Below are 27,722 nucleotides of genomic sequence, written 5' to 3' on the forward strand. Positions count from 1 at the left end.
GGAGATACGTTTCCACCTAATGAGGTGTAAAGCATTTCTTCCCTCTGCTAGCCTGCAGTCCACCAGTCTCGGCCTGAAACGTCGACTGCACCTCTTCCTAGAGATGCTGCCTGGCCAGCTGCGTTCACCAGCAACTTTTATGTGTGTTGCTCGAATTTCCAGCATCTGCAGAATTCCTGTTGTTAACCAGGTGTAGCACCTGCTTAGCTCCCCCCACCCCAATCAGGGTCACGTGAATCTATGGGAGCAGGTGGTGGATGGTCGTATGTTCAGCCGGTGCATATCACAAGTCCTGGTTATGTGAACACTGATACCAGGCAGACTGTCTCTGAAGAGTAATGATAATGGCTGGGGTCACCCGTCTTGTAAAGGGACTGCACAGAAGAAGGCAATGGCAAACCACTTCTGTAGAAAAATTTGCCAAGAACAATCATGGTCATGGAAAGACTGTGCTCACCCTCATCAAATGATGTGGCGCATAATGATACAACGATGTGTCTGTTAATGAACCAATGGGAAATATGTTTGACTCAGCAGATCTTTCTGGCAAAACACTGGCTCATAAACCAATGTGGCCAGGTAACGCTTGTTAGTTCAACAACATCATGGCTCCTTCTCCTTCCCTCTCTTCCATGGTCATCTTCCTCTCCTATCAGACTTCTCCTCCAGCCCTTTATCTCTTTCACCAATCAACCTCCCACTCTTTACTCCCTCCCCCTCAGGTTTCACCTATCATTACTACCTTGTATTTCTTCCTCCCCCTCCCCACTTTTTTACTCTGACTTATCACCTTTCTTTCCAGTCCTGATGAAGGGTCTCGGCCAGAAAAGTGGACTGTCTATTCATTTCCATAGATGCTGCCTGGCCCGCTGAGTTGCTCCAGTGCTTTGTACGGATTGGTTTGGATTGCCAGCATCTGCAGAATCTCTCATGTTTGAACACAATGGCTTGTTTGATTTTAGTGTGAGTTGGGGAATGGATGGTAACTTCACCAGGCTCATGGCTGCAGCAAGACACACGGTCTATCCAGAGGTCTATCCTACTCTATAGCCGGGAACTGAACACTGTTGAGCTGGTATTTCTGAACGGGTTAGCCTGTTTGAACACCATAACCCCAATATGACTCTTTACTGAATTAGTATTTATTACTGGTTTATTATTGTCACGTGTCAATATACAGTGAAAACTTGTCTTGCACACTGCTCATACAGATCAAATTGTTACACAGTGCATTGAGGTAGAACACGGTTAAGCACACGGTTATGTAGCCGTTAGTATGGCGCCTCAGAGTGCCAGCAACCCAGGTTCAATTCCTGCCACTGTCTGTAAGGAGTTTGTACGTACGCCCTGTGACCATGTAGGTTTCCTCTGGGTGCTCAGGTTTCCTCCCACATTCGTGTGGGTTAGTGGGTTACTTTGCTACATGGGTGTAATTGGGCAATGTGGCTCAAATTGCACATTTTGACGGGTCTGTTACCATGTTGTATTCCTAAATAAAAATTAAGAAAAATAGTGTGACATGCAGTTACAGAGAAAGTGCAGAGCAGGCAGACAATAAGGTACACGCCATAATGAGGTCAAAAGGCCACCTATTCTGTTCAAGAGTCTGATAACATTGGGGTAGAGGTTATCCTTGAGTCTGGTGGTACGTGCCTACAGGCTTTTGTATCTTCTGCCAGAGGGGAGAAGGGAGGATGCCCAGAGTAGGTGGGGTCTTTGATTATGCTGGCTGGTTTACCAAGCTAGAAAAAGCAGGATCTCCCAGTGGCCACTCATTTTATTTCCACGTCCCATTCCCATTCTGACATGTCAGTCCATGGCCACTGACTGACACGATGAGGCCACACTCAGGTTGGAGTAGCAACACTTTATATTCCATCTGGGTAGCCTCTGACCTGCTAACATGAACATCAATTTCTCAGAACTTCTGGTAATGTCTCCCTCTCCTCACCATTCCACATTCCCTTTTCCCTCTTTCACCTCATCTCCTTACCTACCCATCACCTCCCTCTGGTTCTCCTCCCCTTTTCTTTCTTCCATGGCCTTCTGTCCTCTCCTATCAGGTTTCCCTGTTTCACTAATCAACTTCCTAGCTCTTTACTTCAACCCTCCCTCCCTCTCCCATTCCCACTCCCTCTTTACTTTACCTATCACTGTTTCTTTCTTCCCTCCCCCCACCTTCTAACCCTGACTCCATCTCTTTTCTCCAGTCCTGATGAAAGATTTCAACCCGAAGCGTCGATTGTACTCTTTTCCATAGATGCTGCCTGGTCTGCTGAGTTCCTTCAACATTTTGTGTGTGTTTCCAGCATCTGCAGATTTTCTCTTGTCCCTGATGATGGATGTAGCTCTCTTGTGACAGTACTGTGCTCAGTGGTGGGGAGGGCTTTTCCTGCGATGGATCGGGCCATATCCACTACTTTTTGTAGGACTTCCCATTCAAGGCCATTGGTGTTTCTATACCAGGCTGTGATGCAGCCAGTCAATATACACTCCACTACACATCTATAGAAGTTTGTATGACCTGCTGAATCTTTGCAAACTTCTGAGGAAGTAGAGGTGTTGCCAATTATCCCTCTCGACTCCACTCATCCCGTAATATTTGATGCCTTGATTAATCAAGAACCTATCAACCTCTGCCTTAAATATACTCAATGACTTGTCCTGTACGGCTGTCTGTGGCAATAAGTTCCACCGATTAACCACCCTCTGGCTAAAGAAATTCCTCCTCATCTCTGTTCTAAATAGATGTTTCTCCATTTTGCAGCTGTGCTCTTTCATTCTAGACTCATCCACTATAGGCAACATTATCTCCACTTTATGCAGACCTTTTAATATTCAATACATTGCAATGAGATCCTCCCTCATTCTTCTAAACTCTAGTGAGTACAGGATCTGAGCTATCAAATGCTCCTCGTATGTTAATCCTTTCATTCCTGGGATAATTTTTGTAAACCCCCTCCCTCCCCTCCTCTTGTCCCTCTCCAATGCCAGCACAATTTTTTCTTAGATGAGGGGCCAAAACTACTCACAATGCTCCAAGCACGTTATAAAGGATCAGGATTACATCCTTGATTTTGTATTCTACTCCTCGCAAAATGAATGCTAACATTGCATTTACCTTCCTTACCACAGGCTCAACCTGGAAGTTAACTTTAGTAAACACACACAAAACGCTGGAGGAACTCAGCAGGCCAGACAGCATCTATGGAAAAGGGCAAACAGTCAATGTTTTGTGCTGAGACCCTTCTTCAGGACTGGGAAAAAAAAGATGAGAAGTCAGAGTAAGAAGGTGGGGGGAAGGGAGGAAGAAGTAGAAGATGGTAGGTGATATGTGAAACCAGGAGAGGGGGTGGGTGAAGCAAAGAACCGGGAAGTTGATTGGTGAATGAGATAAAGGACTAGAGAAGGTAGAATCTAATAGGAGAGGGTAGAAGACCATGGAAGAAAGGGAAGGAGGAAGAGAACTAGAAGGAAGCATTGGGCCTCATTGCAGGAGTAGAGGAGGCCATGTATTGCTGTATTGGACTGGGAATCTACTGTCACAATGAGCCAACACTCAGGCTGGAGGAGCAACACCTTGTGTTTGGTCTGGGTAGCCTCCAAACTGATGGTATTGACATCAATTTCTTGAACTTCTGGAAATTCCCCATTCCCCTTTCCTGTAGGTAATAGCAACGACACTCATTTCTGCCACTTAACACTCTTTTATTTCTGCATTCTGCTGGTGCCTTCCACAGTGAAAACTGACGCAAAATGCTTATTGAGGTTCTTCACAATTTCTTTGTCCCCCATTACTTCCTCTCCAGTGTCATTTTCCAGCGGTCTAATATCCACGTTCATCTCTCTTTGACTTCTGATATATATGAAAAAAAACTTTTGCTATCCTCTTTTATATTATTGGCTAGCTTACCTTCTTATTTCATCTTTTCTTTCTTTATGGCTTTTTAGTTGCCTTCTGTTTTTAAAAGCTTCCCAATCATCTACCTTCCCACTACTTTTTGCTATATTACAATTATATGCTCTCTGTTTTTATGCTATCTTTGACTACCCTTGTCAGCCATAGTTGCCACATCCTGCCTTTGGAATACCTCTTTGGGACGTATCTTTTCTGCACCTTCCATATTTCCCCCATAAAGTCAGTCAAAATAAAATTTATTATCAGAGTACATACAGTACTTGTCACCACATCCAACCCTGAGATTCTTTTTCTGTGGGGTGGGCATACCTAGCAAATCTATAGAACAGTAACTAACAGGATCAATAAACAACTAACTATGAAAATGCAGATATACAGAACATAAATAGCCATAAATAATGAGCATGAAATAACAAGAGTCCTTAAATGAGTGTAGTTGTCCCCTTTTTTTCCAAGAGCCTGATGGTTGAGGGGTAGTAACTGTTCTTGAACCTGGTGGTGTGAGTCCTGAGGCACCTGTACCTTCTACCTGATGGCAGCAGCGAGAAAAGAGCATAGTCTGGATGTTGAGGATCTTTGCTGCTTTCCTGTAACAATACTCCATGTAGATGTGCTCAATGGTTGAGAGGGTTTTACCTGTGATGTACTGGGCCGAATCCACTAGCTTCTGTAGGATTTTCTCCTCAAGGGCATTGCTGTTCCCATACCAGGCAGTAATGCAGCCAGTCAGCATGCATACCTCTACACACCTATAGAAGTCCGCCAAGGTTTTTAATGACATCTCAAATCTCCGCAGACTCCTGAGGAAGTAGAGGCACTGTTGTGCTTTCTTCGCAATTATATGATGGGTCCAGGGCAGGTCCTCTGAGTTAGTGACACCCAGAAATTCAAAGTTACTGACCCTCTCCACCTTTGATCCTTTGATCATTACTGGCTCATGGACCTCTGGTTTCCTTCTCCTGATGTCTGCAATCAATTCCTTGGTCTTACTGACACCGAGTGAGAGGTTAACTGTTCTGCCGTCGTCCTTGCTAGTGTCCCCTTCCAGTCAACTTCGGCCAGTTCCTCTCTCATGTCTAGGTAATTCTCTTTACTCCATTATAATACTGATACATTGGATTTCATCTTCTCCTTCTCAAACTGCAGGGCAAATTCTAACATGTTATGATCACTCCCTCCTAAGGGTTCCTTCACCTGAAGCTCTCTAATCAAACCTGGATCATTACATAACACCATATACAGAATGTCATCTCCCTGGTAAACTCACCCACAAGCTCCCCTATAAAGCTATCTCATAGCCGTTCTACAATTCCCTCTCTTGGGATCCAGCATCAAATGGATTTTCCCTGCAAACTGAAATCCCCCATATTGTTACAGCATTACCCTTTTTACATTCCTTTTCTATCTCCCATTGCAATTTGTAGCCCACATCATGGCTGCTGTTTGGGGGCCTGTATATAATTCCCATCAGGGTCTTTTTACTCTTGCAGCTTCTTAGCTCTACCCACAAGGATCCTACATCTTCTAATCCTATGTCATTTTTTTGAGGACTTAATTTTTTACCAACAGAGCCACCTCATACCCTCTGCCTACCAGCCTGACATTTTGTTACATTGTTGGATGTTAAGCTTCCAACAATGATCTTTCAGCTGTGACTTGGAGATGTGCACAACATAATACCTACTGATCTCTAACTGCATCACAAGATCATCTACTTTATACTTGTGCATTCAAATATAACACCTTTAGTCCTGTATTCATCACCCTTTTTGATTTTGGCTGGGTGTCTCTTTCATGTTCACAGAATCTGTTTTCTGCTCTAATTATGGGATCTCCTATCACTACTGCACTCTTCTTCCCCCTTCCTTTTTCAGTTCCAGAGATGTAGTTGTTGTGGCTTCTCCTTGGTAGGTTGTCTCCCTCAATAGTAGCCAAAGTGGTAAACCTATTATTGAGGGGAACAGCCACGGAGTACTCTGCACTGGCTACCTATTCCCTCTCCCACTCCTGACAGATACACGGTTACCTGCCTCCTGCAAGCTAGGGGTGACTGCCTCCCTGTAGCTCCTAACTATCACCTCATTCTCCCATATGAGCCAAAGGTCATCCAGCTGCAGCCCCAGTTCCTTAACACGTTCTCTAGCGAAGTAAAAGAATACAAATCGGGCAAAGAATAAAGAGTAAATAAATATTAGAACATAGAACAGTACAGTACAGGCCGTTCAGCCCACAATGTTGTGCTGACCCTTAAACCCTGCCTCCCATATAACCCCCCACCTTAAATTCCTCCATATACCTGTCTAGTAGTCTCTTAAACTTCACTAGTGTATCTGCCTCCACCACTGACTCAGGCAGTGCATTCCACGCACCAACCACTCTCTGAGTAAAAAACCTTCCTCTAATATCCCCCTTGAACTTCCCACCCCTTACCTTAAAGCCATGTCCTCTTGTATTGAGCAGTGGTGCCCTGGGGAGGAGGCGCTAGCTGTCCACTCTAGCTATTCCTGTAATATCTTGTATACCTCTATCATGTCTCCTCTCATTCTCCCTCTCTCCAGAGAAGCTCCCTTAATCTCTGGTCATAATATCACTGATACAACTCATGTTAGAGTCTTTGAAAGTGAGTCCGTAGGTTGTGGAGTCAGTTCAGTGTTGGGATGAGTGAAGTTAGCCTGATGTTTGTAGAGTAATAACTGTTCCTGAACCTGTGGTATGGGACCTAAGGCTCCTGATGATAGTAACGAGAAGAGAGCATGTCCTGGATAGTGGGAGTCCTTGATGATGGATGCTGCTTTCTTATGACAGCACTCCTTACAGATGTGCTCAATGACGGAGAGAGCTTTGCCTGTGATGGACTGGCCTGTGTACAGTACACTACTTTTCGTAGACAATGTTGCGCTATAAGTGCACAGTGGACCCTCTCCACAGTCTCCACATCTTCCTACACAGTGAGGACATTGTGATTGTGTAACAGGATGTATTCTATATAGATTGAGCAAAAACCTGGCAAATGGAGTTTACTGTGAAGATCAAGCACTTCAATAAGAGGAGTCAAAGGCAGATGATTTATCTCCCTGGAGAGTGATTGGAAGCGAGAAACAGATCGAGATGTTCTTCTTGCATATAGATCACGAAGGATTATCAGGCAAGGGCAGCAGGAGCACTGAAGGCAAGTGGTGTACTGACATTTATTGCAAGAAGGTTGGAACTTGGTTTTATTAGGAATGTTTGTGTACTGGAGAGGCTAATCTTGAAACACTGTGCAGAATCAGGTTTATTATCACTGATGCGCATCATGAAATTTGTTTTATTGTGCCAGTAGTACAGTGCAATACATAAAATATACTATAAATTACAAGATGCAGATTGTCCTGGGTGATGGATTCCCTCTTTCTTAAGCATCGCCTTTGGAAGGTCTCTTGGATGCTGGGGAGGCCACTGCCCATGATGGGGCTGGCAGAGTGTACAACTCTCTGCAGCATTTTCTGACTGCCACCCCCCACCCCCCGCCATACCAGACAGTGAGGTATCTCCACGGTACATCTGTAGAAATTTGCAAGAGTCTTTGGTTGCATACCAAATCTCGTCAAACTCCTAATGAAATATAGCTGTTGGTGTGGCTTCTTTGTGATGGCATCGATATGTCAGGCCCAGGACAGATCTTGAGAGATGTTGACACCCAGGAATTTGAAACTGCCCACCCTTTGCACTGCTAGCCCCGTAGCCAGATAGTCAATTCGTAAAGGATGTAGCAGCATGCAGGATTATACTGTACTATATGGAGGGCTGAGGGTTACTGGTGGAGGAGAGACTATGGAGTTGAAAGATGACTGAATAGCAGAGCAGACTTGATGGGCCGAATAACCTAATTCTGCTTCTGTGTTTAATGATTGGAGACAGTCCAAAAGCTATTCAATAGGCTAATTTCTGGGAAGAGAGAATTGTCGTGTCACCTGCAGATAAAGAAATAAGGTCTGTACTCTATGGAGTTGAGAAGAATGAGAGGTGGCTGGACTGAGGTAATATCCTGAGAGGGCACGTTGGGACAGGGTAGTGGGAGAGTTTTGGACAAGGCGAGATGGATACATGGTAACTAGGAATGCAGGAGCTTCTTCTCACAGAGGATGGTAAATCTGTGGAATTCATTGCTATAGATGGCTGTGGAGGCCAAGTCATTGAGAAGATTTGAAGCGGAAGTTGATTAGTAACGGCATCAAAGGTTATTGAGAGAAGGCAGGAGAAAATAAATCAGCCATAATCAATTGCTAGAACAGATTTGATGGGCCAAATGGCCTAGTTTTGCTTCTATGTCTTGTGGGTGGACACCCACAACAGCAGTGGCTCGTTGAAACATTGGGAGCTATGTTTCAGTGACCAGGATTCTGTGAATAACCGTAAGAGAGTGTTTGCGTTTGAGGCATCTCGGGAGGAAAGGAGCTAACAGAGAGCCTCAGTTCCAACCCTCTGCCTCGTGTTTACCAGCACACTTCATCTGTTAGTACTGTGAGTCACAGGAGAGCGTGGGGTCAGCATTCCCAATGGACAGAGATTGACTGGAGTCAGAAGTCCTTCAGGGATGAAAGTGGGGACAAATCAAGTCAAAGCAATCAACAGAAAGGAGGCTTGTATTCACAAATAGAAGCCTACACTGTTCGAGCAGACCAAGAAACAGCCCATGTTGGCCAAATATTTCTTCGGCGTCATGGCAATAGATGCATTGACCAGGGTCTTAGCCCACAGACACATTCATCTTGAAATTTGATCCCAGCCAGCCCTCTCCACATTTGATCTCCTTCTGAAAGGCACTGCTCTGAGCCAGACTCGGAAACCTGTTGTAATTCATGCAGGTGATGCCTGATGAAAATAATATGGCTGTTTGTGATTACAATTGGAGGGAAAATTCTGTGCGAAATTACGGAAAGACCCAGCTCTTTGCAATGTCCAGCAGACTGATGAGTTTAATCCTTTATTTTAAGACCATAAAACACAGGAGAACTATTCAGCCATTCAGATCAATGAGTCCATTCCATGATGGCAGATTTATTTTCCCCCTCAATCCCATTCTTCCTGCCTTCTCCCTATAACCTTTGCTCTGACTAATCAAGAACGTGTCAACCTCTGCTTTAAATATATCCAATGACTGACCTCCACAGTTGTCGGTGGCAATGAATTCCAAGAGCTGCTACCCTCTGGATAAAGAAGCACTGCCTCATCTCTGTTCTAAATGGATGTTCCTCTATTCTGAGTTTGTATCCTCTGGCCCTAGACTCATCCTCAATAGGAAACATCCTCTCCACATCCATTCGATCTAGGCCTTTCAATATCTGATAGGCTTCAATGAGATCCCTCCCTCACTTTTCTAAACTCCAGTCAGTACAGGCCCAGACATCAAATGCTCCTCATACATTAACCCTTTCATTCCTGGGATTATTCTCATGAGCCTCCTGGACCCTCTCCAACACCTGTACATCTTTTCTTAGATCATCATCATCATTATGTTCCATGTCATGGTCTTTCCATGATTGCTCTTGTCAAATTTTTCTAAAGTGGTTTGCCATTGCCTTCTTCAGGGCAGTGTCTTTACAAGATGGGTGACCCCAGCCATTATCAATACTCTTCAGAGATTATCTGCCAAGCATCAGTGGTTGCATAACCAAGACTTGAGATATGCACCAGTGACCATCCACCCCCTGCTCCCATGGCTTCATGTGACCCTAATTGGGGTTGGGGGGTGGTGGAGTTGCTAAGCAGGTGCTACACCAGTAGTGGTTTTTAGGGGTGTGAAGGGGTGGGTTATTGGGTGGAGGTGTTAATCAACCTTACTGCTTGGGGAAAGTAACTGTTTTTGAATCTGGTGATCCTGTGTGGGCATTACATAGCCTCCTCCCTGATGGGAGTGGGAAAAACAGGCTATGAGGAGGGTGGGTGGGATCCTTCATGATGTTACTGGCTCTTCTCTGGCACCTTTCGGTATATCTGTCCTTGACAGCAGGTAGGCTGGTGCCAGCGATGCGTTGGGCAGTCCTATCTACCCGCTATAGAGCCTTCCTGTTGGTCGCAGTGCAGTTTCCGTGCCATGCAGTGATGCAGCTTGTTAGCAAAATCTCTGCCGCACATCTGTAGAATTAAGGAGTTTCATTAAGAGATTGTGTTCTTGATTGGACCGAATTCTCTGGGCAAAACAAGAGACCAGCAGTTTAACTAAATAACCGGCTCCACATTCAATAAACACCCACATCTGACGGAGGTTCAGTGTGATATTCATTTTACGGCCAAGTGGGTAATTAATATATTTTCTTTGAATCAGTTCTACATTAGTGAGAGATAAAGGCAGCAGAGAAGGCCATTATTATTTCAATTAAGAGATTTATAATTTTAGTTTTGCAAATTGCTTTCAGGACTATTTCTGCTGCGTTAACATCTGATGCACAGCAGAAACAATTGGCTAAAACAAGCACCCTCTGTCAGAGAGCTGTGCTGATGATGGTTTTGGGTAACAGTCACCACATTTATGGGGGAGTTCAGCTTGTAATAACTAGAATTTGAACAGTCCAGGCAAAGCCGTCCTCACTTGTGCTTATTTACAGAAGCTGTTGGATCAATCTGATTATTTAAATTTTGTGGACAGAGTTTGTTCCTCATTATTTGAAAGGGACCTTCTAGTAGAGATAAGATGTTTGCTCAATGCACACAAAATGCAGGAGGAACTCAGCAGGTCAAGCAGCATCTATGGAAATGAATAAATAGTCGATGTTTTGGGCCAAGACCCTTCTTCAGGGTGTGGGGGTGTGTGTGTGTGTCCTGACTGAGCTGAACCATCTCACCGACATGCGACTGTCTCTCTGATCCAGGGAATGGGTTGAGTCTGGAGGGAGCTGTGCCCTCGGATCAGGACACTCATCCCAAGCCGGCCAAGAGAGCGCGGACGTCCTTCACGGCAGAGCAGTTACAGGTAGCATTGCGGCACAGATGCATTCCTCCTCTACTGCGCGCGTCCTCCTCCCTGTAAATTTTACAGAACCTTTTCAAGAAAGAGAATAGAACAAACAAATCAGAATCGGGTTTAATATCACTGGCATACATTGTGAAATTTGTTGTTTTGTGGCAGCAGTATGTTGCAATAGATAATAATAAAAAGCTCTAAATTACAATATTAAAAAGAATCTATTTTTTTGAGGCATCGCCTTTTGAAGGGTCCTCGATGTTGGGGAGGTTAGTGTCCATGTGTTATGCTTTGAAGTGCAAAGTGATTGCAGGGTTACCCTGCTGAGACGGTGATTAAGGTCAGTTAGACCAAGAACCGAACGGTTGAAGGGAAGGAGCTGTGTGTGAATTTGGTGGTATAGGGCTTCAGGTTTCTGTAGCTTGTGTGGGGGACACAATGTTGTGACTGTCCGTTGCACATTACCTTTGCTGACGGTACGTTCCTCGCTCTGTGTGCAGGTGATGCAGGCACAATTTGCACAGGACAACAACCCAGATGCACAAACGCTTCAGAAGCTCGCGGACATGACTGGTTTGAGCCGGCGAGTGATCCAGGTACTGGTAGACCTGTGTATCGGTGGGCATGTCACTGGCCACAGAGACAGGCTAGTGAACACTGAATGCCCTGGTTCAAAGGTCAAAGTAAATCTATTATCAAAGTACAGATACGTCACCACTTACAACCCTGAGATTCATTTCCTTGTGGGCATTCATAGTAAGTAGAATGGAACACTATAGAATCAATGAAAGACTGCACGTTACAGGACGGACAAACAACCAATGTACAAAGACAGCAAACTGCAAATACAAAAAAAAAACAAATAAGCAATAAATATCGAGAACATGGGTTGTAGAGTCTTTAAGAGTAAGTCCATAGGCTGTGGAATCAATTCAGTGTTGGGATGAGTGAAGTTATCCACACTGGTTCCAGATTCTGACGGTTGAGCCTGAGCCTGGTGCTGTGAGCCCTGAGACCCCTGTACCACCTTCCTGATGGCAGCCGTGAGAGGAGGGGGTGGCCTGGGTGGGAGGGTTCCGTAAAGAGAATGTTGGGGATAGTTGACAGGTCAGGCAGGGGAAACAGAGTGAATGTTTCTTGTTGGCAGATAGAGGGTGGCGCAGTAGACAGAGCCACTGCCCGTCGGCTCCAGAGACCCTGCTTGATACCGACCTCTAGCCCTGTGAGGAGTTTGTGTGATTCCCCCACGACCCTGTGAGTGTCCCTCAAGTGCTCTGGTTTCCTCGTACATCCCAAAGACGTGTGTTATTGGGTTACATGGACACGGCAAGTGGTCCCCAGTGTGTGAATTAGGGGCAGAACCTGGGGTGGGGGGGAAGTTGTTGGGAATGTGGAGAGAATGAAATCGGATCAGTGGAAATGGCTGTTTAAAGACTAGCTTTACTTACCACGTGTACATGGAAGCACAGAGGGAAATGTGTTGTTTGCGTCCAGAGAGGACGCGCTGGGGGCAGCCTGCAAGAGTCGTCGTGCTTCCAACACTGACATAGCTTGCCCACAAATTACTAACCTTAAACTATACAGCTTTGGAACGTGGGAGGACACCAGCCCACCCAGAGGAAACCCATGTGGTCACAGGGAGAGCACATGAACTTCCTGCAGACAGTGGTGGGAATTGAACCTCTATTGGTGATTTCTGGCATGTGAAACAATTGCACTAACCACTATGCTACCGTGTCACTTGTACCATGTTGATATTCAACACTCACCCTCTGGGCTTTTCCTTGTTGTATGACCTGATGATGTAATAGAGTCACATAATCATAGAACACTACAGCACAGAAACAGGCCCATCAGCCCATCTAGTCCATGCCAAGCTATTACTCTGCCAAGTCGCATTGACCTGTAACCAGACCATAGCCCTCCATACCCCTCCCATAATGTACCTGTCTAAACTTCTCTTAAACTTTAGATTTTTTCTGTGTTTTGGAGGTAGGCTTGGACTATAGTCTCACACATCAAAGTTGCTGGTGCACGCAGCAGGCCAGGCAGCATCTCTAGGAAGAGGTACAGTCGATGTTTCGGGCTGAGACTCTTCGTCAGGACTAACTGAAGGAAGAGCTAGTAAGAGATTTGAGAGGGGGAGGGGGAGATCCAAAATGATAAGAGAAGACAGGAGGGGGAGGGATGGAGCCAAGAGCTGGACAGGTGATTGGCAAAAGGGATATGAGAGGATCATGGGACAGGAGGCCCAGGGAGAAAGAAAAGGGGGAGGGGGGGAAGCCCAGAGGATGGGCAAGGGGTATAGTGAGAGGGACAGAGGGAGAAAAAGGAGAGAGAGAGAAAGAATGTGTGTATATAAATAACGGATGGGGTACGAGGGGGAGGTGGGGCATTAGCGGAAGTTAGAGAAGTCAGTGTTCATGCCATCAGATTGAAGGCTACCCAGATGGAATATAAGGTGTTGTTCCTCCAACCTGAGTGTGGCTTCATCCTTACAGTGGAGGAGGCCGTGGATATCCTCTCATACCCCTTCTGCCAACATTGACTTCTCTAACTTCCACTAATGCCCCACTTTCCCCTCGTACCCCATCCGTTATTTATTTATATACACACATTCTTTCTCCCTCTGTCCCTCTGACTATACCCCTTGCCCATCCTCTGGGTTTTCTCCCCCTCCCCCTTTTCCTTCTCCCTGGGCCTCCTGTCCCATGATCCTCTCATATCCCTTTTGCCAATCACCTGTCCAGCTCTTGGCTCCATCCCTCCCCCTCCTGTCTTCTCCTATCATTTTGGATCTCCCCCTCCCCCTCCCACTTTCAAATCTCTTACTAGCTCTTCCTTCAGTTAGTCCTGACGAAGGGTCTCGGCCTGAAACGTCGACTGTACCTCTTCCTAGAGATGCTGCCTGGCCTGCTGCGTTCACCAGCAACTTTGATGTGTGTTGCTTGAAATTCCAGCATCTGCAGAATTCTTCGTGTTGGACTATAGTCTCTTTTTTTTAGTCTTACTGTTTTTATATTCTGTGTTTTCTTACCTGATCTTTTCAGATTTAGTGTGGGAGGAGGGATTTGGAGGTCGATGTGTCTCATCCATTTTGTTTTTTATATATATATATATATATATATATATATACACAGGAGGAGGAATTTGGGAGTCAATGTACCCGTTCCATTTTTTGTTTGTTTTTTGCGATTATGTGGGTTCGGGGGTTGATGATCGTGCTGCCTTTCTTTTCTTTCGCGGTTTCACAGCTACCCGGAGGACTGAAGAATTTCAGAGTCATGTACTTTGATAATAAATGAACCTTTGAACTTTTGCAATTACTGTTTCCACTGACAGCTTATTCTACACTGTCACCACCCTCTGAGTGAAGCTCCCCCTCATGCTCCCCTTAAACATTCACCTTTGATCCTTAGCCCGTCAGCTCCAGTTGTTGTCTCGTCCAACCTCAGTGGAAAAGCCCTACTTGCATTTACCCTACCAACACCCCTCATCATTTTGTATACCTCTATCAAATCTCCCCTTAACTTTTATATTCTAGGCAATAAAGTCCTAACCTGTTCAATCTTTCCCTATAACTCAAGTCCTGGCAACATCCTTGTAAATTTTCTCTGTACTCTTTCAATCTTATTTACATCTTTCCTGTAGGTGGGTGAACAAAACTGCACACAATACTCCCAAGTTAGGCCTCACCAACATCTTATACAATTTCAACATAACATTCCAACTTTGTACTCACTACATTGATTCATGATGGCCGATGTGCCAAAAGCTTTCTTTATGGCTCTATCTACTTGTGACGCCACTTTCAATGAATCGTGCCTGTATTCCCCAATCCCTTCGATCTACCACATTCCTCAGCACCCTACTGTTCACTGTGTAAGACCTAACCTGGTTGGTCCAACTGAAGTGCATCACCTCACACTTGTCTGCATTAAATTCCAAATGCCATTTTACAGCTTTTTGTTTTCCAGCTGGTTCAGATCCTGCTGCAAGTTTTGATAGTCATCCTTGCTGTCCACTACACCCCGAGTCTTGATGGCATCTGCAAATTTGCTGATCCAGTTAACCACATTATCATCCAGATCATTGATATAGATGATAAATAACAAAGGACCCAGCACCGATCCCTGCATCACACCACTAGTCACAGTCCTGCAGTCAGAGAGGCAATCATCCACAATCCCTCTCTGGTTTCTTCTGCTAAAGAAATTCTTCCTCATCTCTGGGACATCCTTCTGTTCTGAAGCTGTGTCTTCTGGTCCTAGACTCACCCACTATAGGAAATATCCTCTCCAGACATAACTCTTACTTTGTGAAACTTCCTCTTCCTCAAGCATTTCCTCTGACAGTGATAACTTGTTTCCACTATGGTCTTACTTCCCTGGAGCTTAGAAGATTGACAGGAAATTTGATAGAGGTACACAAGTACGAGGGGTATGGATAGTGCAGACTTCTCCATGGAGTTTGGGTGAGACTGCAACTAGAGGTCACGGGTTAAGGGTGAAAGATGGGAAGTTTAAGGGGAACATCAGGGGAAACCTCTTCACTCAGAGGGTCGTGAGAGTGTGGAACGAGTTGCCAGCACAAGTGGTGGGTGAAAGGGAAGGAAGAGGGGCACCAGAGGGAGATGATGGGCAGGTCAGGAGAATCAGATTTAGGTTTAATATCATTGACATATCGTGTGAAATTTGATGCTTTGTGGCTGCAGTACAATGTAATACATAGTAAAACTATGGATTATAATAAGAAATATGGTGTATATATATGATATGATATATAAATGAAGTAGTGTTCATGGGTTCATTGTCCATTTCAGAAATCTGATGGCAGAGGGGAAGAAGCTGTTCCTAAAACATTAGGTGTGTGTCTTGAGGCTCCTGTACCTCCTCCCTATGGTACCAATGAGAAGAGGGCATATTCTGGGTGATGGAGGTCCTTAATGATGGATGCCTCCTTTTTGAGGCATTGCCTTTTGAAGGTGTCCTTGATGCTGGGGAGACTGATGCCCAGGATGGAGCTGGCCGAGTTTACAACTTTCTGCAGCTTTTTCCCTCATCCTGTGCAGTGGCCCCTCTGTACCAGACGGTGATGCAGCCAGTTAGAATACTCTCCACATAAATCTGTATAAATTTACTAATCTCTAGTGATATACCAAATCTGCTCAAACTCCTAATGAAGTATAGAAAGGAAGGATAAGTGGGGGGACTGATTTTACCAGCCAGAAATGTGCAAAGATTCCCCTGAGCAACTTCCACGAGAGGTCCTTTCAAACTTCATTTTTATTTGCGTACAGATTTCAAGTTACTCCTGAAGCAGAGAGCGTGAGAGGTACCACTTACACCCTTCCATATTGTACTGCTGTAGTAGGCAGCCAATTATCTGTAAACAAATCAGGAGATGTAAGATTGACGATGGCCAACCTCAACATCGAAAGCAAAACCAAGTAAACGTAGTTCCAGGTTTAAATTTACCATTTCACACTAATCAGTAGCTTAATCTATGGCTCTCTTTGATAGTCAAACCACAGTCATTAGAGTTTTACTCAAGGGCCCAAAAACCAACTGCATGAAAGAAAGATTTCCTGGTCTCAACTACAGGGCATAAGCTGTGATTCATGCTTCCAAACTGCAGCAAGTACTCTACGTGTGGTGATAATTTATTTAAAGATATAGTGTGGAACAGGTCCTTCCAGTTCTTTGAGCCGAGCCACCAGCAACTCCCGACATAACCCTATCCGAGTCATGGGACATTTTACAATGACCAGTGAACCTACTGACCCGACGCCTCGGGAATATGGAGGGAACCGGAGGAAACCCATGCATTCAACAGGGAGAACGTACGAGCTCCTTACAGAGGACTCTGGGATTGAACTCCAAATGCTGATGCCCCAAACTGTAATAATGTCGTGCTACCGTGGCACCTAACTGTAATGATTTCGCTTAATTCTGCCCCCTTTGGCATGGATGCGAACACAATACTTGACGTGGCAGCAGGCCCATTGACATTAAAACTCAGAAGTGCATCGGTCACACAAGAGACTCTGCAGATGCTGGACATCCAGAGCAACACACACAAAATGCTAGAGGAATTCAGTAGGTCAGGCAGCATCCATGGAGAGGAATAAACAATTGATGTTTTGGGCCAAGGCCCGTCATCAGGCCACACGGGGTGCCGGGGTGGTGTAGCAGTTAGCGCAACGCTGTTACAGCTTGGGGGCATCAGAGTTCGGAGATCAATCCTGGCATCCTCTGTCAGGAGTTGGTACGTCCTCCCTGTGGAAGGTGTGAGTTTCCTTTGGCCTCTCCAGAATCCTCTTGCGTTCTAGAGACGTTCTGGTTGATTGTCCCGTGATTAGGATAGTGTTAAATCAGGGATTGTAGGCGGTACAGCTCGTCAAGCCAGAAGGGGCTATTTCGCACTGTATCCTTAAATAAATAAAATGAATCAGGACCTTCAGCCCAAAACATTGAGTGTTTACTCCTGTCCATGACTGCCAGCTGAGTTCCTCCAGCACCTTGTGTGTGCTGCTCAAGAATTCCATCATCTGCTGCGCCTCTTGTGTTCCTGAGTGTGCTCCTATGTCTTGTCATGGTGTGCCATGATGTGTCGTATCTTGCAGGTCTGGTTTCAAAACTGCAGAGCGCGACACAAAAAGCACACGCCCCAGCATGCTGTCGGCCAGCCTGGTCCCCCTCGGTCTCGCCTCCCTCCGTCCCTACCGGAGGACCTTCACTACCAAGCTTTCGGTCATCATGAGCGGACCAGGATGGTGGCGCTACATGGATACGTGGAGAGTAAGTACATATCACGTTCGCCCTTGACATAATGCCCCACTGCCATTTTCTTCCAAAATGTCTTAAGGTATCACAGCTTTTTGCAGCTGACACGGAGGTTGGTGAAGTTGTGGACAGTGTAGAAGGTTGTCGAAGGTTACAAAGGGTCATTGACAGGATACAGAGCTGGGCTGAGAAACGACAGATGGGAGTTCAACCCAGGGAAGTGTGAAGTGATATTTTTTTGGAATGTCGAACTTGAAGGCAGATACAAGGTTAATGGCAGGATTCTTAGTTGTGTTGAGGAACAGAGGGATCTTGAGGTCCACATTCATAGATCCCTCAAAGTTGCTGTGCAAGTTGATTGGAGCAACTGTACATGGTGCTCCAAGCGTGGCCCAGCCAGAGTTTTATACAACATCTAATCCTGCACTAATCCCACGCCATTCTCACCAGCTCTCCCCAAACCACTCACCTGCACACGGGATACAATTAACCTATTGATCTGCACGCAGGAGCAACCCACCTGATCCTGGGGAAACGTGCCAACTCCACTCAGGGGCCGCTGGAGGTCGGAATGAGCCCCTGTCGCTACCATTCTGAGGCAGCCACTCTAGCAGCTGCATTACTGGGCCCATGCTGGAAAAGCACAGGGAAAAACCACACCCACCATTGGGAATGGCTGAATTGGTTGCATGGAGTCACAACAATCCTCCAATCACCTTTAAATTATGCCCGTTGGCACTTGCCATTTCCACCCTGGGAAAAAGTCTCCCAGCTGTCCTCCCTATCAGTGCCTCTTATCATCTCTCGTCATCCTTCATTCCAAAGACAAAAGCCCTAGCTCACTCGTAAGATGTGCTCTCTAATCCAGGCAGCATCTCTGCACCCTCTCTAAAACTTCCACATCCTTCCTATCATGAGGTGACCAGAAGTGAACACAATATTCCAGGGATTGTAGGGAATTTCTGTAGGTGGGATTGTCTCTGGTGTATCTATGTACCTGCCTCTACCACCATCCCAGCAGCACGTTCCACACACTTCCTGTGAAAAACACCTACTCCTGACATCCTCCCTGAAACTTTCCTCCAATCACCTTAAAATTATACCCCCTCATATTAGTGATCCTGGGAAAAAGTCTCTGGCTCTCCACTCAAGCAGTGCTTCTTACAATCTTGTATGTCCTCCTCTCATCCCCATTGTTCTGGAGTGAAAATCTTGGCTCACTTAACCTATCCTTATAAACCTTGCCTCTAATCAGGCACGACTGATATTGTAGCCTTTTCCCAGGGTAGGGGAAGGCAGTCTAAAACTAGAGTGCATATGTTTAAGGGGAAAGATTTAGAGTGGCAGCTTTTTTGCACAGAAGGGGGTGAATATATAGAATAAACTGCCGGGGGGGTGGTACAGACAAGTATATTTACAACAATTTGGGCCTGCTCCTGCTGACACCTCCCAGCTGGCACATGCAGGCAACTCCCCGTCTCCACCCAGCTGATAGGATTCATCGTTCACTCGCTCCAGACTCATGGCCTGCAGCCTATTTAACCCCAGTTCTCATCCTCAGACCTTGTTCACTCATTGAACCAGCCAGCCTCAACCAGATGCCTAGAGGTTTCACTCCCCCTGCCTAAAGTTTACCTTGTTGTCTGTTGTCTTTAGTTTCATTTCTTCTTGTTTTGTGGCCCCTCGTGACTTATTATTTGGCTGTCTATTATCAAATTTATCATCTGCCACTGAATTGTCTACACTGCTCTGCTTTTGGGTCAAGCCTGCTCTACATTTCCTGACACAGGATTTAAAAGACAGTTGGACAGGCAGATGGGTAGAAAAGGTTTAGGGAGAATGGTGAAAACATGAGCAAATGTGATGAGCTTTGGTTAGCATAGAGACTTTGGGCTGAATGGCCTGTCTCCTTGCTGTGAATCTGGGATTAGTGTAGATGGGTGTATGACGGTATATGCCAGAGGGCTAGTTCACTCCAAGAATCTGTTACAGTTCAATCTACATTTACGAACACCACACTCAAAATGCTGGAGGAACTCACCAGGTCAGGCAGCACCTGTGGAGGGGATAAACAGGCAATGTTTCAGGCTGTGACCCTTCATCGGGACTGGAAAGGAAGCAGGAAAGTGCCAGTATAGGAAGGTAGAGGGGAGGAGAACAGGCTAGAAGGTGATGAAGTAAGGATCTGTGAAGTGATAAGTAGAAAAGGTTAGGGGTTGAAGAAGCAGGAATCTGATGGGAGAGGAGAGTGGACCACAGGAGAAAGGGAAGGAGGAGAGGCAGCGGGGGCAGGGGGAGGTGCGGAGAAGAGGTCTTTTACAGACTTTACATTTGGGGCGAGACCGTAGTGCAGTGGTTCTGATTAATGTTCCAGCAACAGAATACCCCAACAAGATGTAGGTTGTTTGTAAAGCAATGGCTTGTATCCTGTTTACGCTGTTAACTAAAAATAGGAGTGTTTCCAATGATCAATTTAGTCTGCCTCACATCTGATGGAATAATGTACCTGACCTGTCCAGCCTTAAGGACTTGCTCAGACGTGCTGAAGAGGGGGACTTATTTTACACACAGCTGTTTTTTTACCTATCCTGGCAACTTCTCTATCTGGGGCTGGGTTAGTAATGTATTAGTGTGCACTTAATGTCAGTCTTGCCTTGAAAGTAGGCCTTCTATTTGTAGAATAGAATTATAATCAGTTTTGATAACATTGTGTGCCAAGAAATATCTAGTTTGTGGCAGCAGTACATTGAAATACAGCATTTCAGGAACAGCTTCTTCCCCTCAGCCATCAGATTTCTGAACAGGCAATGACCCCATGAACATTACTTCAGTATTTTTTACCCTTTGTTTTTGCACTACTTATTAATTTTTTAATATAAATACTATAATTTATAGTTTTTATTATGATTGTAATGTACTGCTGCCACAAAACAACAAATTTCACAATACAACCAACACACATCAAAGTTGCTGGTGAACGCAGCAGGCCAGGCAGCATCTCTAGGAAGAGGTACAGTCGACGTTTCAGGCCAAGACCCTTTATATGTTAGTGATATTAAATCTGATTCTGAACTGGAAATTACAATAAGATAGATTACATGAGTTCGTTGTCCATTCAGAAATCTGATGACGGGGGAAGAAGCTGTTCCTGAAACATTGAGTGTCCATCTTCAGGCTCCTGTACCTCCTCCTCGATGGTAGTAATGAGAAGAGGGCATGTCCTGGTGATAGGGGTCCTTCGTGATGGATGCTGCCTTTTCAAGGTGCCCTGGATGCTGGGGAGGCTGGTGCTCATGATGGGGCCGGCTGAGTTTACAACTTCCTGCAGCTTTTTCCGATCCTATGCGGTGGCCCCTCCGTACCAGACAGTGATCCAGCCAGTCAGAATTCTCTCCATGGCACAGATGTTGAGTGTCAGCATTTTAATATGGTAAAGGAATTTTCACATAGTTCTGGATGCCAGTTTTTAGTTAATTGCTTGGAGGTCTACATCTAGGATTGAAGGAAATGGGAATAAAAATAATTATGATCACTCTTTCACCAGTTCATTGATGACCACTTGCATTTCTGGAAAGGTTAGACTGACGTAATGGCCCTGAATAGTCCCACTCACACTGAGTCTACAAACCAGGAGCCAAAACCCTGCAGATGCTGGAAATCTGAGATAAAAACATAGAAACACAAATTGCTGGAGGAACTCAGCAGGCCAGGCAGCATCGGCAGAAATTAATAAACAGTCGACGTTTCTGGCCGAGACCTTTCAGCAGGACTGGAAAGGAAGGGGAAAGAAGCCCGAATAAGAATTTTGGGAGTTGGGGGAGGAGTACAAGCTGGCAGGTGATAGGTGAGACCAGGTGAGGGAGAAGGTTGATGGAGGTGGGGGGTAAAGTGAGAACCTGGGAGGTGACAGGGGTAAGAAATAAAGGAGTCTGATAGGAGAGGAGAGTGGACCATGGGAGAAAGGGAAGGATGTGGGGAAGCTGGGTTCCCAGATTTGTCCTCACATCTGTGTCCTTGGTTCCCAGATCAGCATCCTGCTTTTCCACTCCTGTATCCTGTATTCCTTCATGTATATATCACAAGAGATTCTGCAGATGCTGAATATCCAGATCAATACACACACAATGCTGGAGGAATTCAGCAGGTCAGGCAGCATCAATGAAAATGAAAAACCTCCTTTCCCCCTTCCTTTCCAGTCCTGGTTATGGCCTTGGCCCTAAACATTAACTGTCTGTTCATTTCCTGACCTGCTGAGTTCCTGCAGCATTTTGTACGTGTGCCTTTGGATTTCCAGCACCTGTAGAATCTATGGTGTTTATTAAACACAGAACACTGGAAATACTTCATCATGTGCAGTTCTGGTCATCTACCTATAAGAAAGGAAAATCGACAAGGGTGTTGCCAGGACTGGAGGATCTGAGTTATAGGGAAAGTTTGAACGGGTTTGGACTTTATTCCCTGGAGCGTAGGAGAATGAGGGAGATTTGATAGAGGTAGACAAAATTATGAGCGGTATAAATAGGGTAAATGCAAGCAGGCTTTTTCCACTGAGGTTGGGTGGAACCAGAGCTAGAGGGCACAGGTTTAGGAGAACCTGAGGGAGAACAACTTCACTTGGAGTGTGGTGAGAGTGTGGAACGAGCTGCCAGTGGAAGTGGGTTCGATTGCAACATTTAAGAGAAGTTCGGATAAGCACTTGAATGTGAGGGGTATGGAGAGCTAATATCTGGGTGCAGCTAGATGAGACTAGGCAGAAAGCCAGGCTGACACAGACTAGATGGTCTGAAGAGTCTGTAGTGCTCTATGACTATGGCATAGTAGGTCAGGCAGCATCTATGGAGAGAGGATGGGAGGATCCCTACCACCCATCCCACAATCTCTTTGACCCACTACCCTCTGGAATGAGGTACAGGAGCATCAGGGCTAGGACTGTCAGACTGGGTAACAGCTTCTTCCCTCAGGCTGTGAGACTAGTGAATACCCTGTCACCACTGAGGTCTCGTCACTAGGACAGCGAGCTGCTTACTGTTTACCTCAACTGCACACTGCTTGCATTTTGAATTATATTTTATTAACTTATTTATGGTAATATATTGTTTTATGTGACTTGTGTTGTGGGTGCACTGAGTTCCAGAGGAAAGTTGTTTAGTTTGGTTGTATAAATGTACAATCGGATGACAATAAAATTGAACGAGTTGATTTTTCGGTATAGTAACAGCTCTATTATGCTGCACATTCTGTGTTAAGTGTGACTTTACGCTGTGAAATAATTCCCTCCTGCATTGAAATACATTGGGATATCTCTTCTTTCTTCCAAGGTCATCCATTTTCAGTGTTGACAGCACAGTCAATCCCACATCAAGCGTTGGCTCTCCCTCAGCTCCCAATTAGCCGCTGATCCCTCGACCAACAGATCCTGGTTTTTGAAGAACAGAAGGATTCATTGATCACGCGCCAAGCAGAAACTCAGTTTGTAAATCCTATTTGTGTACATTCTTGGTCGTGTGTCAAGATGCTCAGACCTGTCGTTACACAGTTTCCATGGCTTGGTTTTCACGTTGTGTTGAATTCAATTCGCTATCCAAGGAGTCACTGGGAGGACTCAGGGCAGGCAGCGTCTCTGGAGAGTGCAGACAAGTTCGAGCTGCAAGTGTGTCTGTCATGTGTACATCAAAGTTTACAATGAAATTCACCATTTGTGTCAACAACCATCGCGGTCCGAGGATGTGCTGGAGGCAGCCCGCAAGTGTCAGCGTGTACGGCACCACATAGCATGCCCACAACTCACTAACCCAAACCCATATGTCTTTGGAAGGAAACCGGAGCACCCTGTTCTCCAAGGAAAATAATCTCTCTCTGCAACTCAAGTCTTCCAGTCTCGGTAACATCCTTGTGAATATTTCCAATCAGATTCAGTTATCACAGGTACATTGAAACATATAGTGAAATGTGTCATTCACATCAAAAACCAACACCCCCCAGGGATGTGCTGGGTGCAGCCACAAGTCACGGCGCATTCGGAGTTAACATAGCGTACCCACAGTACTCAGTGGGACAACACAGAACACAACAAGCAGCAAAACATAAAGCCCCCGTTCCTCCCACCCACACAGTCCTTTATCCCAGCACAGACCTCTAACCTCCAGTGGACACGGACTCACACCTACAAATATTGGACTTCAATCTATCCAGCGGACAGGACTCAGTTGACGTCTCAGGTGTGGGACCCTTGTCTGCAGCTCTATTGCAGTGTTTCTCACAAAGAAGCAGGTGTGGGACCCTGTCTGCAATCCACCACAGTGTTTCTCACAAAGAAACAGACTCCCCAGTGTGGAGATGGATCCACTTGCTGCCCGTCAAGAGACTGTTGACAAGAAAGTGTAGACCATAGGTGCAGAAATAAGCCATTCAGCCCACCGAGTCTATTCCGCCATTCCATCATGTCTGATTTATTATCCCTCTTAAACCCAACCCCAATGCTCTGACTAATCAAGACCCTATCAATCTCCACTTTAAATATACCCAATAACTTGGCCTCCACAGTCGTCTGTGGCATTGAGTTCCACACATTCACCACCATCCACAATCTCTTCAGTTACCTCTTTCAGAACCCTGAGATGTAGTCCATCTGGTCCATGTGACTTGTCTTCCTTCAGACCTTTCAGCGGGAGTTGAACCCAGATCACTGATTGCAGGTGCTACACTCAGTGTCTAGTTATCAGAACTGAGTGTTGGCCAGAGGTGGTTCATCACATCATGTTTAGTATTGCATTAGCAATACTTTATCATAGGAGCTGAGAGGAGTTTGAACTTGTTTTCACTTCTGTCATTTATATCATTTTCCCTTTAGAGAACTAAAGCCCGGAGGGAAGAAAAAGCATTTCAGGATGTATATTATATACATTTCTCTGACATTAAATTGGGCCTTTGAAGTTCAGCTTGGTGACTCTTCTTAAGCCCCATTAATCCGACTGGGGCCTAGGCTGCCGGCAGCCACTCTCCAGAGTCCTCTGTCCTGGGCCAGTCTTTCATACTGTCCCCAGGTGTAGCCAGTCTTCCTGGTGTATCCTTCCTCTCCCGGGGATGAGGTTGCTGGACACATGTTGAACCCCCCTCCTTTCTCAGCCAGATTCACGTCTATCCATGTTATAGGGGCTCTCTCTATCTCAAAGATGTTTATAACCTGTCACCTGTGTCCCATCCCATCTCACAAATGGACCGTTATTCTCGTGCTTCTTTTGAGTATTTTGACTTTCCAGCCTCCCCTAGTCTTCCTTCAATGCCCAGTTCCACATTAAAGATTAAAGATTCACTTTATTTGTCACAGGTACATCGAAACATACAGTGAAATGTGTCATTTGCGTCACCGACCAACGCGGTTCGGTAGCATAGCAGTTAGTGTAAGACTGTTCCAGCTCAGGGCATCAGAGTTCAGCGTCCTCTGTAAGGATTTTGTACATCCTCCGCGTGAATGCATGGGTTTCCTCCATGTGCTCTGGTTTCCTCCCACAGTCCAAAGTTGGCCATTGTAAATTGTCTGTGATGAGCCCAGTGTTAAATAGTTGTGTTGCTGAGCCGTGCGGCTGGCTGGGCCAGAACAGCCTGCTCTGCTCTGCATTGTAGCTCTAAATAAAGTAAAATGTGTCACCACACTTCTGGCACCAACATGGCATGCGCACAACTTACTAACTCTACCCTGTACGTCCGTGAAATGTGGGAGGAAACCAAAGCACCTGGAGGAAATCCACAGGGTCATTGGGAGAGTGTACAAACTCCTTACTGGCAGCAGTGGGAATTGAAGCCAGATCGCTGTGCCACATAGAAAAGCAGAAATATTCCTTCTCTGTCCTTCTCACCCTGTCTCATCCTTTCTGTTCCCAGGGAAATGTTAAGAAGAACTCCCTCCATTCTCTTTACCCCCTCACTGACAAGAGTACCATGATGAGCTTCTCTTTACCAGCAGACGTGTTGAAATTGGCAAGACCCAGGGTTAGGAATACAAATCCCTTTAAATCTGTTTTAGAACATGCACTGTAGAACACCACAGCACAGGTGCTTCGGCCCATAATGTTGTACTGACCTTGTTACCTACCTGAGATCAATCTAACCCTCCCCTCCTACATAATCATCCATTTTTCTATCATCCATGTGCCTATCAGAGTCTCTTAAATGTCCTTAATGTATCTATTTATTTTTTTCATTTGGAGATGCAGTGTGGAACAGGCCCCTCTGGCCCATTGTGCTGTGCTGCCCAGCAATCCACCTTTTTAACCCTTGCCCCATCACAGGACAATTTACAATGACCAATTAACTTACTAACTGGTACATCTTTGGAGTGTGGGAGGAAACCAGAGCACCCGGAGGAAACCCACATGGTAATGGGGAGGAACATATCAACTCCTCACAGTGGATGCTGGAATTGAACTCCGAACTCCGATGCCCCAAGCTGTGCTAGCCGTTACACTACTGTGACACCCTCTACTGTATCTTTTTCTATCACCGCCCCTGACAGTGCATTCCACACACCCACCACCCTGTGTACAGAAAAACCCTTACCTCCAACATCCTCCGCTATACCTTAAAATCATGATCCCCTTTATTAGCCATTTCTGCCCCAGGACAATGCCTCTGGCTGACCACTTCAATGGAATAAATCGTGGGCTTGCTAGTTTATAAACTCGCGACTGAGCCAAATCCACACAGCTCCTCCAAGTTCATGAATTATTCATTACTGGGTATTTTCAGTGAACCACAAACTTCAAGTCCTGATGTTTGCTGAGAATCAGAATCCCGTTTAATATCACTGGCATTTGTTGTGAAATTTGTGTTATGGCAGCAGTACATTACAATAATTAAAACTATGTAAATTACGATAAGAAATATATATAAAAAATTAAATTTCATAAGTAGTGCAAAAAGAGATCAAAAACAGTGAGGAAGTGTTCATTCAGCAATCTGATGGCGGGGCTGGGGGTGGTGGGGAGGAGTTCCTGAAATGTTGAGTATGTGTCCTCAGGCCCCCTGTACCAATGAGAAGAGGGCATGTGCTAGGTGATGGGGGTCCTTAACGATGGATGCTGCCTTGTGGAGGCATCGCCTATTGAAGGTATCCTGGATGCTGGGGAGGCCGGTGTCCATGGTGGAAATGACTGAGTTTACAACTTTCTGCAGCTTTTTCTGATCCTGTGCAGTGGCCCATCCATACCAGACAGCGATGTAACCAGTACATCTGTAATAATTTGGTGGTGCATTGGTGACATACTAATTCTCCTCATATTCCTAATGAAATGTAGCTGCTTTCATGCCCTGTTTATAATTGCATCAATATGTTGGACCCAGCTTAGATCGTCAGAGATGTTGCCACCCAGGAAATTACAGCCAAACGCTGTTTCCATATGAGGCAACTGCATTCCGAAGTCTCAATAAGGAGGAGCTCGCTGCAGAGAAGGGGACAGAAAGTGTCTCAGACAGTAGGTTGACTGGCACTGTCTAATTTGTCCTACAATGTATAATTCATGTGGTACGAATTAGCGTCTGTGTAGAGAAAGAAGCCTAAATTAAATGCTTCCATCTGTTTGGTTAATAGTGACAGGAGCGTGATGAGGGAGCTTCCCCAGTGGGAGAGTGGGGTTACCCCGAGAGAGAGGATTGTGGGGGCCCCTGTTGTTATTGACAGACACCACAGATCACAGGCTCGTGCGCTATGGTGGTCTTCGATAGGGCAGTGGTGGGAATCTGATATTCTCCCCGAGGTGATCTAGTCTTAGGATGAAGGAACGTTGCTACAGACTGCTCCCTGTAGGTGAGGAGAGCCCAAATACTTTGCACACACTTTGACTACGGTCACCTCGTTATAAATGACCCAAAAGATTCTGCAGTTGCTGGAAATGTTAGGCAACATGCACAAAATGCAGGGGGAGCTCAGCAGGTCAGGATGCTCCCTGTCCTGATGAAGGATCAGGGTACAAAAGTATGCTGATCATTCCCCTCCATAAATGCTGAGGTAACTGAGCAACATGCACACAATGCTGGAGGTACTTAGGAACTCAGCAAGTCAGGCAGTATCTGCAGAGGA

General features: G+C 45.6%; 1 protein-coding gene across 1 annotated transcript in view; it reads left to right on the forward strand.

Moving 5' to 3' along the window:
* Window positions 1-26,554, forward strand: part of lhx6a (LIM homeobox 6a) — a 71,194-nt gene extending 44,640 nt beyond the window's left edge. The window contains exons 7-10 of the mRNA XM_072239857.1: window positions 10,771-10,871; window positions 11,363-11,458; window positions 17,488-17,662; window positions 22,966-26,554. Coding sequence (XP_072095958.1) covers window positions 10,771-10,871; window positions 11,363-11,458; window positions 17,488-17,662; window positions 22,966-23,045 — 452 coding nt within the window. The 3' untranslated portion in view covers window positions 23,046-26,554. The remainder of the gene's footprint in view (window positions 1-10,770; window positions 10,872-11,362; window positions 11,459-17,487; window positions 17,663-22,965) is intronic.
* Window positions 26,555-27,722: the final 1,168 nt, after the last annotated feature.

Source organism: Mobula birostris, chromosome 22, assembly GCF_030028105.1.
Source record: "Mobula birostris isolate sMobBir1 chromosome 22, sMobBir1.hap1, whole genome shotgun sequence".
NCBI classification, from domain to species: domain Eukaryota; kingdom Metazoa; phylum Chordata; class Chondrichthyes; order Myliobatiformes; family Myliobatidae; genus Mobula; species Mobula birostris.